Source organism: Pristis pectinata, chromosome 6, assembly GCF_009764475.1.
Source record: "Pristis pectinata isolate sPriPec2 chromosome 6, sPriPec2.1.pri, whole genome shotgun sequence".
In the NCBI taxonomy this organism is placed as follows: Eukaryota; Metazoa; Chordata; class Chondrichthyes; order Rhinopristiformes; family Pristidae; genus Pristis; species Pristis pectinata.
Window position 1 is genome coordinate 22,979,164 of NC_067410.1, and position 17,182 is coordinate 22,996,345.

The 17,182-nt window shown below is 42.3% G+C and overlaps 1 protein-coding gene across 1 annotated transcript in view; it reads right to left on the reverse strand.

Moving 5' to 3' along the window:
* LOC127571736 (transketolase-like) overlaps positions 1-6,995 on the reverse strand; it is a 31,528-nt gene extending 24,533 nt beyond the window's left edge. The window contains exon 1 of the mRNA XM_052018396.1: positions 6,662-6,995. Within this exon, the coding sequence (XP_051874356.1) occupies positions 6,662-6,975 (314 nt within the window). The 5' untranslated portion in view covers positions 6,976-6,995. The remainder of the gene's footprint in view (positions 1-6,661) is intronic.
* Between the last annotated feature and the right edge of the window lie 10,187 nt (positions 6,996-17,182).

A 17,182-nucleotide genomic window follows, 5' to 3' on the forward strand; every position in this document is an offset into this window, starting at 1 on the left:
CTGCATACCACTGTTGCTTTTAGTAAATATTCTCCATGCAGGTTAGAGCACAATTCATTTTGTTCACAACATCAGTTCCACCGGATAAAATCCCAATTGGAACTGGATTACTTTAGACACATCACATGTTAAATATTAATGCTTCACATGCTCCAATATTGAGCAAACCTTTCATGCTATACTTAACCAGTTTTCATCAAATTCTGTGTCTTGTTAAAGTGATCTAAACCTGTAACAATACACAGGTAATAAGAACAAAGTAAAACACTGTATTAGACATTAAAGCAGATGACCAATTATTTCCCTTGCAAGCTCCTTATTGGTTTATAGAGAGAAGTTCTGGTCGACATCGATTCTACACATGAAAGAGATACAGTACTCAGTTTGGTTAAGTTAATATATTTCCTATTTTATGAACAGTAAACCTGTCATTAAAACAGTAATGTTAGAAATATTCAGCAGGTCAGGCACTATCTATGGAGCAAGAAACAGTGTCAATGGTTCAGATTTATGGCTTATCGGAACTGAGAAAAGCTAGAAATCCAACCTGTATCCAACCAAAGGTGGAGGGAAGCAGGGGAATATATGTGAGAGAATGGAGACCTATGGAGATGATGATCAAAAGATGGTGGTGATTGCAGATGACTTGCCTAAAGGAGATACAAATAGGAGATGAATAACAGAAGAGAGAAAAAAAAAGTATTGGAACTTATTTGAGAGTGTATGCTTTTCAGGAATACCTGTTTCTTTTTGAAATAAGATAATCACAATATATGCTTCTATTTACCTTTAATAACTTTATTTTATTCCATCCTCATTCTGGTGCTCTATGTATCACATCTTGAATCAAGTTGCTGAGATTTTTCAATATTGAAGGAGGCAACAAACCAAAATGAAACCATACTTCCTCCAATGATTTGAGTTAGAAAGACATGAAAGTAAAACAAATGAAAATAGTGCAAGCTTGGTTTCTAATCTGTGCTGAGTTCATCGATTTCAATTAGGACAGTGAAATTGAACTGAAAACCTATAACAGGTACAGAATCCATGCTAGCCAAAACTGGACTTTAACCTAATGCCACTTCTCAGCTCTTTGGATCTGTAGTCCTTCAGGCCACAGCTCTTCACGGTAGTTTAAATGAGGGAGGATTTCTGCCTCCACCACCCTTTCAAGTACTAAATTCATTGTAGAAAAAAAATCTTCCCTCTAATCCTTTTGTCAGTTAACTTTAATCATGCTGCCAGGTCATTGTTCTGAGTGAGGTTCTTGCAACATTACAAAACGCTGGTTAGCCAGCACTTGGATTATTGTGTGCAGTTCTGGTCGCCACACTGTAGGAAGCATGTGATTGTGCTGGAGAGATTGCAGAGGAAGTTCACCATGATTGGACCATTTTAGGTATGGGGAGAGGTTGGATGGGAATGGGTTTGTTTTCTCTGGAGCAAAGGAGGCTGGGGGAGGGGGGGTAATCTGATAGAAGTGTACAAGATTAGGAGAGACAATAGATAGGGTAGATAGTTAAGATCTCTTTTCCATGGTAGGGGTATCAAAAACAAGAGGGCATAGGTTTAAGGTGAGAGGAAGGAATTTTAAAGGGGATGCGAGGGGCAAGTTTTTTCCCCCGCCTCTACCGAGAGAGTGGTTTATATCTGGAACATGCTGCCAGAGGAGATGGTGGAATCAGATACCATCACTATGTTTAAGAGGCATTTAGACAGATACTTAAATAGGCAAGGCAGAGAAGAACATGGTTGCAATGCAGGAAAATGGGATTAGTGCAAACGAGCAAAAAAAAAGTTGGCATTGACATGGTGGGCTGAAAGGCCCATATCGGTCTTGTAAAACTCTATGCCTATCAACACATCAGCCAGGATCCCTGCTTGTCATCAATATCTTAGAACCACCACTTGAAAAGTTGGACAAGAATGGCAGCTCATCTATGGTGCCTCAACCAATTTGCCAACTCAAACTCTGAGACCTAGGACTCAACACCTCCCTCTGTAACTGGATCCTTGACTTTCTAACAAACAGACCGCAATCAGTGAGGATAGGCAGCAATATCTCTGGCATGATTATTCTCAACACTGGCGCCCCACAAGGCTGTGTCCTCAGCCCTCTACTCTACTCCCAATACACTCATGACTGTGTGGCCAGATTCTGCTCTAACTCCATCTACAAGTTTGCAGATGATACCACCGTTGTAGGCCGTATCTCAAACAGCGATGAGGTGGAGTACAGCAAGGAGATAGAGAGCTTAGTGGAATGGTGTTATGACAATAACCTTTCCCTCAATATCAACAAAAGAGCTAGTCATTGACTTCGGGAAAGGGGACGGTGTACATGCACTTGTCTACATCAATGGTGCTGAGGTTGAGAGCTTCAAGTTCCTGGAAGTGAACATCACCAACAGCCTGCCCTGGTCAAATCATGTAGAAGCCACGGCCAAGAAAGCTCACCAGCACCTCTACTTCCTCAGGAGGCTAAAGAAATTTGGTTTGTCCCTTTTGACTCTCACCAACTTTTACCAATGCACCATACAAAGCATCCTATCTGGATGTATCACGGCTTGGTATGGCAACTGCTCTGCCCAGGACCGCAAGAAACTGCAGAGTTGTGGACACAGCCCAGCACATCATGGACACCAGCCTCCCCTCCTTGGACTCTGTCTTTACCTCTCGCTGTCTTGGTAAAGCAGCCAGCATAATCAAAGATCCCACCCACCTGGGACATTCTCTCTTCTCTCCTCTTCCATCGGGTAGAAGATGCAGGAGCCTGAAAGCACGTACCACCAGACTTAAGGACAGCTTCTACCCCACTGTGATAAGACTATTGAACAGTTCCCTCATACGATGAGATGGACTATGACCTCACGATTTACCTTGTTGTGACCTTGCACCTTATTGCACTTGCACCTTATTGCACTGCACTTTCTTTGTAGCTGTGACACTTTACTCTGTACTGTTATTGTTTTTACCTGTACTACATCAATGCACTCTGTACTGACTCAATGTAACTACACTGTGTAATGAATTGACCTGTACCATCAGTTTGTAAGACAAGCTTTTCACTGTACCTCGGTACAAGTGACAATAATAAACGAATACGTAGTGATACTGAGTCTGTCAGCATCCACGGGACTATATTTCATTAAGAAATAGAGTATTTATAAATGGCAAAGGGAGAGAAATAAATAGGCAACAAAAAATAGAAACTATACATTTCCTTGAAGTAAAATTTCATTTTACAGCAGTGTAAGCCATATTCATTTTAAGCCATATTCTTTTCCAAAACTAACAAGAATATTGACTATATTAATGAACTTAAGATACAAATTTGAAAACCATTACTTCCACTGATATTCTGTAACTTAGTGTAGTTCAAATGTTTTTAAATTTACTGTAATTTGGTCTTCCTGGGCTGGAAATTAAGTTCCAGGACCAGACTGAAACACTGCTTCCATCCAAACAGCTTAAGGGCTTCAGTCCCACCCTTAAGTCAAAGTTACGTCCCATTACTCTCCAGGATAATGCCTACAATGTTCTCTTAGAGAACAAGTTTTTTTTTACTAATAGGGTGCAATTCCTGCAAAAGAAATCTGACATTTACCAGGCATCACATATGGAAACAGGCATGGAGATCTGCTATTTGTTACTAAAATGTACCATTAAATTAACCTTAATATGGGTCAAAATCTTAACATTCTCACATTAACATTATATATTTTCCTTGTTATGATTAGTACTGCCTAAATTAGATCATGTAAAAATGATTATGTTCCAAAATTAGACCCACTCACTTCCATGCTTTAAAGACTCCAAAGATCTTTGTTCAATTTCTTTTAATTATAGATTGAAAAAAAAATTAAGATTTTAAAAAATAGAAAACCCTCAGGAAAAACAGTTATAAGCCAGAAGCTTTTTACAAAATATACACAGATGCATTTTTGCCTTTAAAAAAACATTTTTTCCTGCAGAAAACTCAGAAGTGGTTAAGAATATATATTTTCCACTACAAAGGCTACATCTTTCTGAAGTTCATTCCAACAGATTTCCACAATTACCTCCAGACACCTCCTGAGAGCTGGACAGTGCAGGTAAAGCTAGCATTCACTATATTAGCATTTATCATTTAGGCAATTTCAGAGGGTTTGGAGTCATATATAGCCGAGACTGGGTAAGGATAGCAGACTTCTTTCCCCGGTGGATGTTAATAAACTGGATGGGATCTTTACAATCTAGAAGTTTCATGGTCACCATTTCTGATGCTAGCTGTCCAACTCTCACAAATTAATTAAAAATTATCTACTTATTCTTTTTAACTACTTCTGTTTTTTTTCTGAAGGAAACATTTACTTTTCATTCATGTCTAATCCTAGACAGAAAGTGCTAACAGGCAATTACTAAAGGAACAGCACAGCCGAGACCTTTCCTGTTTTCAATTCGGACATAGAAATGTACAGCACAGGAACAGGCCCTTCAGCCCACCACGTCTGACCATGATGCTAAACTAACTAATCCCATCTGCCTGCACATGGTTTGTATCCCTGTATTCCTTGCCTGTTCCTGTGTCTGTCTAAGTGTTTCTTAAACATTGCTATTGTATCTGCTTTTACCATCTCCCCTGGCAGCTCGTTCCAAGCACCCATCACTCTCTTTGTAAAAAAAACTTCCCTTGCAAATCTCCTCTAAATGTTCCCACTCACCTTAAACCAATGTCCTGTAGTATTTGACCTCTCCACACAGAGAAACAGACTCTATCTACCCTATCTATACCTTTCATAATATTATATACTTCTATCACATCCCCCCTCAATCTTTGATGCCCCAGAGAAAATAATCCAAGCTTGTCCGACCTTTTCTTACAAATTTACTCCAATCCAAGCAGCATCCTGGTGAACCTCTTATACACCCTCTCCAAAACCTCCTCATCCTTCCTGTTGTGTGTGATGACCAGAAATGCACACAATACTCCAAATGTGGCCTAACCAGTTTTATCCATCTGCAACATGACTGGGCAACTTTTACACTCAATGCCCCCATTGATAGGAGGAAGCATGCCCTACACCTTTACCACTCTATCCACTTGTGTTGTCACTCTCAAGGAGCTTATGGACTTGCACCCCCAAGATCCCTCTGTACATCATTGCTCTGAAGGGTCATGCCATTTACTATATACTTTCCTCTGACACTTGACCTCCCAAATGAACCACCTCACACTTGTCCAGATTAAACTCCATCTATCATTTCTCTGCCCAAATTTCCAACCGATCTATATCCTGCTCCATCATTTGACAACATTCCTCACTATCCACAACTCCACTAATTTCTGTGTCATCTACAAACATACTAATTTTCATCCAATTTATACATAATCGCAATCAGCACAGGTCCTAGCACTGAACCTCACAGAACACCACTGATTACTGACCTCCCATCAGAGAAACAACCCTCTGTCCTCTATGACCAAGCCAATTTTGTATCCTATTTACCAACTCACTGTGGATTGAGTGTGACTTAATCTCCTGCACCAGCCTACCATGAGGGGCCTACCCTCATCAATCATTTTTGTCACCTCCTCAAAAAAAAATTGAGAGACAGAACCTCCCCACACAAAGCTATACTGACTATCCCAAGTAACTAATCTTAAAAATACAAGAAGTGCCTACGATAGACATTCCCCTAGTAAAATCATAAGGAACTAGTGGCCATGTAGTACCGCCAAAGGTAATCAACCAGATTTAGGGATCAGCCCAATTTTATCTGTACAACTCAGAGAATGCTTAATTATTCACTTAGCCACAAGGAGGTCAACGCCGTTTGATTGAAAGGAAGCTCCATTTCTCAAATAACGAATAATAAAACATTCCTTCCAAATGAAAATCCTTTCACGAATTCATGCTCATCACTTTGATAACTGGAAATACCGGTTTTAACATGGGTTTCAATGAAGATAATTGAATAATACTCGGAGAAGTTGGATAAGAACTGGTTGGTTATTTGCCCCGTGTCATCATTTCTTTCCCATTTAAATCCATACAATCAACTGAGTAAAGTTGTTTGCCATTTAAATGTACTGGAATATTTGGTTTTAAAAATCAGGATTATCAAAATTACGTCACCATCCGACTTTTGCGAAGATTTGCCCAAAGATAACTGATTATCTTAACTTTTCAACAGACCCACAGCGGTTATTTACAATAAACTGGCGGTGCGGATTCATCGTTACCATCAGGGCGGGATCGGGATCAGGATCAGGTTTGCTGATCCGCACCGACCTGGGACCTCGAGATTGCGGGGAGTGGGGGAAACAGCGCGAAAGAACAGAAACGTAATGGAAGGCAGGATAAAAGAAGCGTGGAGGACCGAGGTCTGGGGGCCGCCATCTGCCGACAAGCGGGCTCAGGCCGAGAAGCAGAAGCTGCCGCCCGCCGCCAACGTGAAAAATCACTTCACACACTTGGCGCTTTGTGAGAAGATTCCTTTCCCTCCGGTTCCCCGTAGCCGCCACTTCGCCTTCAGTTTGGCAGTTTAATTTTGCTGAATTTGCACACGCTCGAACTTCTCGCAGCGGCTGGCGGGCGAACGGCCGGCCGGCCGGCCTCGGCGGCGGGAAAACGCCGCTCATATACCGCGTGAATTCTTCGGGCGGGCGGACACCTACCCCGACCCGGCCTCGGTGGTGGAGGTGATGGAGTGAATCCTCAGTGTGTTGGCCATGTCCTTCAGGGCCTGGAGGGTGCTTGCGTCGGGTCTGTGGTAGCACGCCATGGTAGGTCGGTCCCTTGTAGGCACTGAGGGGAGAGAGGTTTCTGGCGGCTGTTCCTCACTGTACGTGAAGCCCGCAAGAAGCCGACCGACGTCCACCCGACACTGACATGGGAGGGGCGGGCCTCGGCTCAGCCTATTGGCTTCCCACCAGCAACCTGACAGGCAGAGCAAAGGAATCCGCGCCCCATGCTGCGCGCAACTCTGCATTAGAGTTGCACTATCGTCGGAGGATTAGCCAAAGCTGACAGAAAGCCAGTCTTTTATAGGATAATTAGGAGAGAGAGAGAGAGAGAGATTGGTAGGAGTCAGCAATTCAAGTGGAAGTAAGGTTTGCAGAAGTGCATGAACACATTTCAAAGGCAGGAAGGTCTCGAAGGAAGTCCTCCTTTGTTAATAATTCAACTTTCCACATTAGAAAACAATAGTATGACCTATTAAGATTTTCTAAACACACGCCGATGAAAGGATTAAAAGGAAGTATCCAACGGGATCCCAGTACGGGTCACCTGCCATAATATCTCCAACTCCTCGGTTCTGTGTCAATATTTGCCCATTAGCACTCCCTGAAGCGCATGGAGACGTTTTACTACTTTTGAGGAACTTGATATTTTTGCTCTCGTCCTCATTTACGGGAAGCAACTGAAAAGCGGGTTTATTTCAAATGCTGAATGGGGCGATCAGCGATGGTTTGTTTCCCTTCTTTAGAGAGACGAGTTTTAGCACTGAAATTAGCGCATTTCACTGAAAAATTGTCACTTGAAGAACCACGGTGCACTGTGGTGGATAACCCCGGGAATTAGAGACTAGTGAGTCTTAACTTCAGTGATGGACAAATTACTGGAGAAGATTCTTAGAGACAGGATTTATGTGAAGGTTTGAGGCATACAAAATAATGAGTGATTAAAATGTACAATATTGCATCTACGTATTCTGATTTTATAAAAGCTGGTGGTAGTGTGGGTTGTGAAGTGGATTCAGAGAGGCTTCCGGGAATATCAACATGTGTATATTCAATCTTCCATGCCATATAATATGGATAAATAAGGTCATCCATTCTATTAGGAAAGAGTAGAAACAGTATTTTTAAATGGTGAGGAAGGCATTTGTGTTTGCATAGACCTAAGTGCCCTTGTACACAAATCACCTTAAAGTTCACGTGCAAGTGCAACAAAAAAGTTAGGAAGATAAATGTATGGTGTCCTTTATTGCAAGAGAATTTGAGTACAAGAGTATGTATCTTTTATTCCAACTACATCTGGCCATATACAAGTCTGTCCTCCCTATTATGGAAAGAAACATGATAGAGGAAATGCAAAAAAGGGTTCACCATATTTATTTCAGAGATAGCTGGTCTGTTGTATGAGGAGTAATTAAGCAAAGTGATTCTACGGTCAAGTTTAGAAGAATGAGAAATGTTCTCATGATACATACAGAATTCTCATGGGACTTGATGCTAGATGTTGCTTGTGGATAATGTTTCCCATGGCTGGGATCCCAATCTCAAAATGGGTTCAGGCAATATTGCTAATGCAGCATAATTACGCATGGCTATCGTGTCAAAACAAAATGTTTATATGAACACAAGGTGAATTCTTCACCCAAGTCCTTGGAGGAAAATAATTAAGAACTGGACAATGGTAGCATTCTGAACTTCAGCCAGCAATATTTACACTATGTTATCACTTGTATGCTCCTCGACCTTTGCACTCAAGCCAAATATTTAAGCATTAATTATTTGCGTTAGAAAGGGTTTGTGTACTGGGATAATACTTGTGTAGAAAGTTTTCACATTAAACTATTATCTAAGAAAGCATTAAATAGAAAAGACACATTAGCAACTTTCATGTGGCACTCTATTACTCTATAGTTAATAGATTGCCGTTGGAACACTCTAATATCTGCATGTTTCAGCCTTGTCCTTTCGGCAGGAGAACTTAGATGAGATTTCCTGGTTTGGTCTGTTGTTTATCTTGAAACAAACAAAGATTTCAAGTAAGAACTCCAGCCTTTCTTTAATCAACTCTTTTCAAAATTGTCAAGAAATTCCCTGGATTCTTAATATGATGCTTGGAGTTTAATAACTCCTTGACCTTTACCATAGCCTTGGAGAGGGATAGGTGCAGATGATATGAGAAAGTATTTAATTGGGGGAGGAGGAATTATGATGCCATTAAGCAGGAACTTGGGAGCGTAAATTAGGAATGGATGTTCTTGGGGAAGTGCACAACGGAAATGTGGAGGTTGTTCAGGGAGTACATGCATGGGGTTCTGGATAAGTTTGACCCATTGAGGCAGGATAAGGATGGTAGAGTGAAGGAACCATGGTTAACCAGAGAAGTGGAATATCTTGTCAAGAGGAAGAAAGAAGCTTACCTAAGGTTTAGAAAGTAAGGATCAGACAGGGCTCTGGAGAGTTACAAGGTAGCCAGGAGGGAGCTTAAGAATGGATTTAGGAGAGCTAGAAGGGCACATGAGAAGGCCTTAGCGAGTAGGATTGAGGAAAACCCCAAGGTGTTCTACACGTATGCGAGGAATAGGAGGATGACTAGAGTGAGGGTAGGACCGATCTGAGATAAAAGAGAAAACATGCTTGCAGTTGGAAGAGGTAGGGGAGGTCCTTAATGAATATTTTGCTTCAGTATTCACCAGTGAGAGAGACCTTGACATTTGTGAGGATGGCGTACAACAGGCTGATACGCTAGGGCATGTCGACGTGAGGAAAGGGGATGTGCTGAAACTTTTGAAAAACATTAGGATAGATAAGTCACTGGGGCCAGATGGGATACACAAGGTTATTACGGGAAGCGAGGGAAGAGATTGCTGCGCCTTTGGCGATGACCTTTGCGTGCTCACTGGCCACAGGAGTAGTGCCAGACGATTGGAGGGTGGCAAATGTTGTTCCTTTGTTCAAGACAGGGAATTAGGGATAACCTTGGGAATTAGAGACCAATGAGTCTTACTTCAGTGATGGGCAAATTACTGGAGAAGATTCTTAGAGACAGGATTTATGGGCATTTGGAGAAGCATAGGCTGATTAGGGACAGTCAGCATGGCTTTGTGAGGGGCAGGTTGTGCCTCACGAGCCTGATTGAATTCTTTGAGGATGTGACAAAGCACATTGATGAAGGTAGAGCAGTGGATGTGGCGTACGTGGATTTTAGTAAGGCATTTGATAAGGTTCCTCATGGAAGGCTCATTCAGAAAGTCAGGAGGCATGGGATCCAGGGAAACTCGGATGTGTGAATTCAGAATTGGCTCGCCCATAGAAGACAGAGGGTGGTGGTATAGATGGAGCGTATTCTGACTGGAGGTCGGTGACCAGTGGTGTTCCATGTTCCGAGACCCCTGCTGTTTGTGATTTTTATAAATGACTTGGATGAGGATGTGGAAAGGTGGGTTAGCAACTTTGCAAATGACGCAAAGTTGGTGGTGTTGTGGATAGTGTGGAAGGTTGCTGTAGGTTACAACAGGACAGTGATAGGATGCAGAACTGGGTTGAGAAGTGGCAGATGGAGTTCAACCCAGAAAAGTGTGAAGTGATACACTTTGGAAAATTGAATTTGAAGGCAGAATACAAGGTTAATGGCGGGAGTCATTAGTGTGGAGGAACAGAGGGATCTTGGGTTCCATGGCCATAGATCCCTCAAGGTTTCCGCGCACGTTGATAGGGTTGTTAAGAAGGCATATGGTGTGTTCACCTTCATTAGTCGGTGTATTGAATTCAAGAGCCCTGAGGTAAAGTTGCAGTTCTATAAAACTCTGGTTAGACCACACTTGGAGTATTGTGTTCAGTTCTGGTCACCTCATTATAGGAGGGATGTGGAAGCTTTAGAGAGGGTGCAGGGTAGATTTACCAGGATACTGCGTGGATTAGTGAGCGCATCTTATGAGGATAGGTTGAGTGAGCTAGGACTGTTCTCTTTGGAGCGAAGGAGGATGAGAGGTTACTTGATAGAGGTGAACAAGATGGTGAGAGGCATAGATCGAGTGGACTGTCAGACTTTTTCCCAGGACGAAAATGGCTAACAGGAGGGGCATAATTTTAAGGTGTTTGGAGGAAGGTATAGGGGGGATGTCAGAGGTAAGTTTTTTTTTACACAGAGACTGGTGGGTGTGTGGTGGAACGCACTAGCAGCCGAGGTGGTGGAGGCAGATACATTAGGGACATTTAAGAAAGTCTTTGATAGGCACATGAATTATAGAAAAATTGAGGGCTATGTGGGAGGGAAGGGTTAGATAGATCTTAGAGCAGGATAAAATGCTGGTGCAACATCGTGGGCCAAAGGGCCTGGATTGTTCTGTAATATTCTATGTTCTATGTATGTTCTATGTAGAATAAATTAAAGCACAGGACTGGAGAAGCAAGCACAGGTCTTGGGAAGCAATTGTGGCTCAAAGCAAGACAAAATCAGTCTGAGAACGTCACAATAAATCAAAAAGTTAAAATGCAATCAAAACTGTTGCTAGAGAGTCAGAGAGATGCAGTATGGAAGCAAACGCTTCAACCTACCAAGTCCACGGCAACCACCAACCACTCATTTACACCAATCCTACATTATTTCTTTAAATTCTCCCCACATTGTCATCACTTCTCGCTGGATTCTACCACCTACCTGCACATTAGAGGCAAATTACCTGTGGCCAATTAACCAACCAACCTCCTATCTTTGTAATGCAGGAGGAAACTGGAGTACCCAGAGGAAACCCATGTGGTCACAGGAAGAACATGCAATCTCCATACAGGTGGCACCTGAGGTCAGGATTGAACCCGGGTCTATGGCACTGCGAGGTAGCGGCTCTACTAGCTGTGCCACTGTGCCGTCCACACTGCAACTGTGTTGCTCTGAAAAGAAGATACTGAATACTTGTGGAATTTCTTACAAGCAATGATATAGCTTTACAGATAATCAATTCCATTTTGAGTCAAGTCAATATACATTTACATAACTGTACATAAAACAAAGGGCTGATCCATACTTGCTTTTTGTCAGTGGTTTAGAGAAACACTGCTGAGGTTTTCTTTGGGGTAGTGCATTCCTGACTGCATTCTTGCCAGTCACACTTGGGATCACCAATGAAGACTGCACAAATGACATAATTGAGCTCCATAGTCACCGACAACAATGAGTGAGGTTTTCTTTGTGGATAGTGCATTCCTGACTTCTGTGTATTCCAGCAAAGGAGTCAGGAATGAACTGGCAGTCATGTTGGCACCCCTGACCTACTGCTCTCAGACTAGGTGGAATTTAGTTGTGTTAGGTTGGGCTGGATGGCATTCGTATCTAGCCCCCAAACTTTATTCTAGCTACAGGAAAGTGTATTAAGAATAAAACCAGACAGGTAATCTGAATTGGTGACAGTAAGGGCATATCCTACTCAGTCAATAATAAAAAGTTCTTTTTGAGAGTCTCTGGGGACTTGTGCTTCCTCTGGCAGAGCAGATCCACAAACTAGTTAAGGCAGAGGTTTTCAACCTGTGGTCCGCGGACCCCTGGGGGTCCGTGGCGGGTTGCCAGGGGGTCCATGAGCAAGCCAAGAAAAAAATGGAAAAGCGACCTGTTACAAAGACGTAGCTTACTTGCTTGCTCCAGTTTTCCACTATTCAGAAAATCGGCCATATCTATTCTATCTGTTATAGGCGACAATCTTAGAGACTTAGACTGTGTTCCCTTCTGGTAAGCTGCCGCTTAATATTCGATTTGTGTAGTCAGTAGTATTCACTACTATTCTGTTGTGCACTGTAGTGTTAGCGAGAGTGAGTGACGTTGTTGGTGTGCCTTAATAATCTTGCTTGCTTACTTACCGTGCACTTATGCCGGTGATGTCACTGTTAAACGAAAAGTGCGCAAGCGTGTAAATTTTAGATTAGTTTTGTTAATTTTGTTTATCAGTAATAGTAATTAAACTGTCCAGCGTGTACTGCTGAGTATGGAGAAATTTCTGAAGAGAGAAGCTGACCAGAAACCGGAAGATTCTGATGACGAAGGGGATAAGGGTGACCGAAAGAGAAAACAACGCAAGTACGATCCAGAATACATTTCATATGGCTTCATCGCAGTGGGGACAAATGCGGACCAACCTCTGTGTTGTGTGTTTGCAAACACTGTCCAACGATGCAATGAAACCAGCGAAATTGAAGCGCCATTCAACAACAGCGCATCCAGATATTGCCAGTAAGCTGAAGGAATACTTTGAGTGGCAAAAGGAGCTGTACCTCAAGCAGAAAGGCAAAATGACAGCCTGCGCCACTGTAAATGAGAAGGCTCTTCACGCATCATATTTGGTAGCATTACGAATAGCACGTTCCAGAAAGCCTCACACAATTGGAGAACAGCTTATACTGCCTGCAGCAGTAGATATGTGCGAAGTTGTACTGGGAAAAGAATCCAGTCAAAAACTGAAAGCCATTCCACTGTCTGATAACACAGTAAGTAGAAGTATTGGCGACATGGCGGAAGATATATAGAGCCAGCTGATAGCACGTCTTCAGCAAGTCAGATTTGCAATTCAGCTCGATGAAAGCACTGACGTTGCCAGTGCTGCACAGTTGTTGGTTTATGTTCGATATCGCTGGGAAGGAGAGGCTTTGGAAGACTTTTTGTTTTGCAAGGCGCTCCCAGGGCGTACAACTGGTGAAGAACTTTTCCGTGTGCTTGAAACTTTTTTTGTACAATTGGCATTGGCATGGACACAGTGTATTGGAGTATGCACGGATGGTGCTGCCGCAATGATGGGACGGAAGTCGGGTCCAGTCGCACGAGTGATTGATTCACTGCATGATTCACCGTGAGGCTTTGGCTGCAAAGGATATGGATGAAAATCTTGCAGATGTGTTTTCCACGTGCATTAAAATAGTTAACTTTATCAAAGCCAGGCCGCTCAATCATCATTTGTTTGAAAACATATGCCATGAAGTGGAAGCCGAGCATAAGCATTTGTTGCTACATACAGAAGTCAGATGGCTGTCACTAGGCTGTGTTGTGCAGCGTGTATATGCATTGCGAGATGAACTGCTCATTTTTCTAAATGAGCATAACGGATCATTGGCACAGTTCTTGACAGATGAGACGTGGGTTGCCAGATTAGCTTATCTTGCAGATATTTTCAACATTTTGAACAGCTTAAATCTATCATTGCAAGGACCTGGCTCAAATGATAACAAAATCAATGCCTTCCAGAAAAAACTCCGTATCTAGAGGGGAAGATACGAGCAAGGCGTCTATGATATGTTTCCGTTGCTGGCTGACTTTCTGACAGTGAACGAGACTAAGACAGAGACCATTGCGAGCACGGTTTTGAACCATATTCAACAGCTGTCACGTTATTTCCATGAGTATTTCTGCGACGATGACACGAGCATGTTTGATTGGATTCGAAATCCATTTGAATGCATGCTTACTGATTTAACTGGATGTGAACAAAAAGAATTGGCTGAACTGTCATCTGACAGGACTTTGCGCTTGCAGTTCAACCGAATGTCACTGTTGTCGTTCTGGATAGCATGTTCCCAGGAGTATCCACTGCTGTCCGGTAAAGCTGTCAATGTTCTGTTACCATTTGCAACCACTTACTCGTGGGAAATAGCATTTTTTGCAGTCACTGCCATGAAAACCAAATACAGATCAAGACTGAATATTGAGGATGACATATGCATATGTTTGTCACACATACCACCACGTTTGGACAAACTGCAGTGCAAAACAGGCACAACCTTCACATTGAACTGAACACTGAAAGAAACCGCTGGTAATTATCGGTGATTGAAATAGTCACTATTTCAACAGGGCCTATGTGCAGTAATTTAAGTGTTGTATGCATGAATTATCGATTGTTTGATTTTGTGGGCTTTGGGGGTCTGCCATCTAACAAGGACATGTTCTGGGGGGTCGTAGCATGAAAAAGGTTGAAAACCACTGAGTTAAGGCAACATTTTGACATATAAATCAAAACCTTCCATCCAATGACTTAGACTCCATTGTCACCAGAGGTAGAAGCACAGTCGGGATGGATTCCTGAAAACAATTCCAGACCCCATGAAATCTTACAGCATTAAGATGTAGGCATGAAAACTCCTGCTAAATACCAGATATTACCCACCCTCAGCTGATGAGCAAGTATATTGAACACAATTGGAAGTGTTAAGGGCAGCAAGGACATAATGTATTCTGGGGGGGAGGGACTTTAGCAGCTCAGTAGTACAACTATTGACTGAGCTCTGAAAGATGTAGCTGCCATACTGGCATTTAGTAAGCAATGGGAGAAACAACATAAGGGAGAAATCTTCTTTACCTTATCCTTACTAAACTACCTGTCATAGATGAATCTATTCATGACAATATTTGTAGAATATTCTACAAATTCTGCGCTGTGCACATGGAGACAAAGAGCTATCTTCAGACACCCTCATAACATAAGACACGTTCACCTTATAAAGTGAGAACAGAACTACCAATACAAAAATGGGCAATAAAGTGGTACTTTTGAAGCTCCTGAATTATATTCCATCACAATCTGCAACTTTGTGACTAACATTTTCCTCACTCTACCTATGAGGCTAATCTTGGTTCAATGAAAAATATCAAAGCACATCAGGAGTAGCGCTAGGCTCTGAATAACTGGATGCGGCAGAACAAACAAATGAAGCAAGGAGGCAGCTCTGTAAGCATTCTGTCCCTAGTGTCTGCAGTGCTTAGCTTGTGAGAGCAAAAGGCAAGGGTGGAGAGTTCATGACCACATTCAGTGAGAATAGCAAAGTGGATTATCCATCCTGGCATCCTCCTGAAGTTCCCACAAAAGCCACATTTGACTCATTCCATATGAAATCAAGAAATGGCCGAGTATATTGGATATAGGAATGGCCATGGAGTCCTATAACATCCCAGATTAAAGTTAGACTTGCAATCAAGAAATGGCCATACTTCTGTGCCAGCCCTAGTGCAGCTCCCAACTCTTGCTTCTGCATGCATGCAACATTGTCTCGGCATGACCTGTCCACAAAAACCAGGAGAGATCCAAACTAGCTAATTATTGCCCCATTGAAAGTAGATTAATTAACTGAGTGATGAAAAGGGTCATTGACTCAGAAATTGAGCAGTGTTTTTCCACCAGAACGATTTGATAGAAGTGTGCAAGATAATGATGCTCAGTCACACTCTACCAGAGCAACTTGGCTACAATCCTGATTACAGTCTTGGTCCAACATGGTCAAAAGAATTGAATTTGTAAGGTTTGGTGAGAGTGATAGGTTTGATCATAATCTGATCAAGTATGGCCCAGTAGTAAAGTTAATGACTAGAATGAGAGAAAGAGAGTAAGGGGTGGTGCTGAGGCCATAGTTAGCACAAAAAATGGTGTGATTGTTGGAAGCCAATAATTTTAAGATATTGCTGCACAAGTCCCTTAAGATATTCATAGACCCAGTCATCTTCAGTTATTTAATTGATAATTTACCTTCTATCATTAGTTATTGCAGCTTTCTGTTGCTCTCTAGCAGCTTCTAGGATTATGAAGCCACCCATGCCCCCTCTGCCTGATCTGGATAATGTTCCGGCAGAGGTTGATGTGGTAATATTTGTGCCACAAAAGGCAATGCATCTCTAATAACCCTAACCTGTAACACCTCCAAAGCCCCTTGAACACGGCAAGGGCATGTTGGCTGAACCGAGCACCAACCTACCCCAATGGCGGGGAGGCCAGGTGCAATGCAGCACAGTTTTTGGCGAATCTACCAAGGGAATCAAAGAGATATGGACATTGAGCAGCAAAGCTGAGGAGACACAAGATCATTATCTTATTGAATGGTGGAGTAGACCCATGGTTTGCATGGCTTACTTCCATTCTTGATGTTCTTATTATCTGATTTCTCACCATAAACTTAACATGCATCACTGTTAACTGGACCAGCCATAAATACCGTAATTTCCTAAGCAGGCTGCAGCGAGATATTCTTCCCAACTCCTGGAAACTCTTTCAGCACTGACAAAGCACAAGTCAAGAATGTGATCAAGTGGTCTCCACTTACCTGAATGAGTGTAGTCAAATAGCTCAGAGCCTTCTAGTACAAAGCAGCCCACATGACGGTAGGCAATCAACTACTCCTAAGGTTTCCATCAACGGGGATTGTGTTTGCAGAGTGTACCATTCAGAAAGTGGAATGCAGCATCTCTGAAATTCTATAACACAAAAGGAGGACAAAGAAGCACATGCAGGGAAAGATCCTTCGCTCCAAGGCATACTTCATGCTACAGAAACTAGTGTTTAATACACTAGACCAGTGACTCAGACACCAAATTCATTTTCCTCATTTGGTATAGTGGGACTTGAATCACAATGATTTTGGCAATCTGTACTTGCAGCGAAACTCCACCTTCTACTTCAATACCTATCACCACTAGCCAGTTGTCTATAAATAATT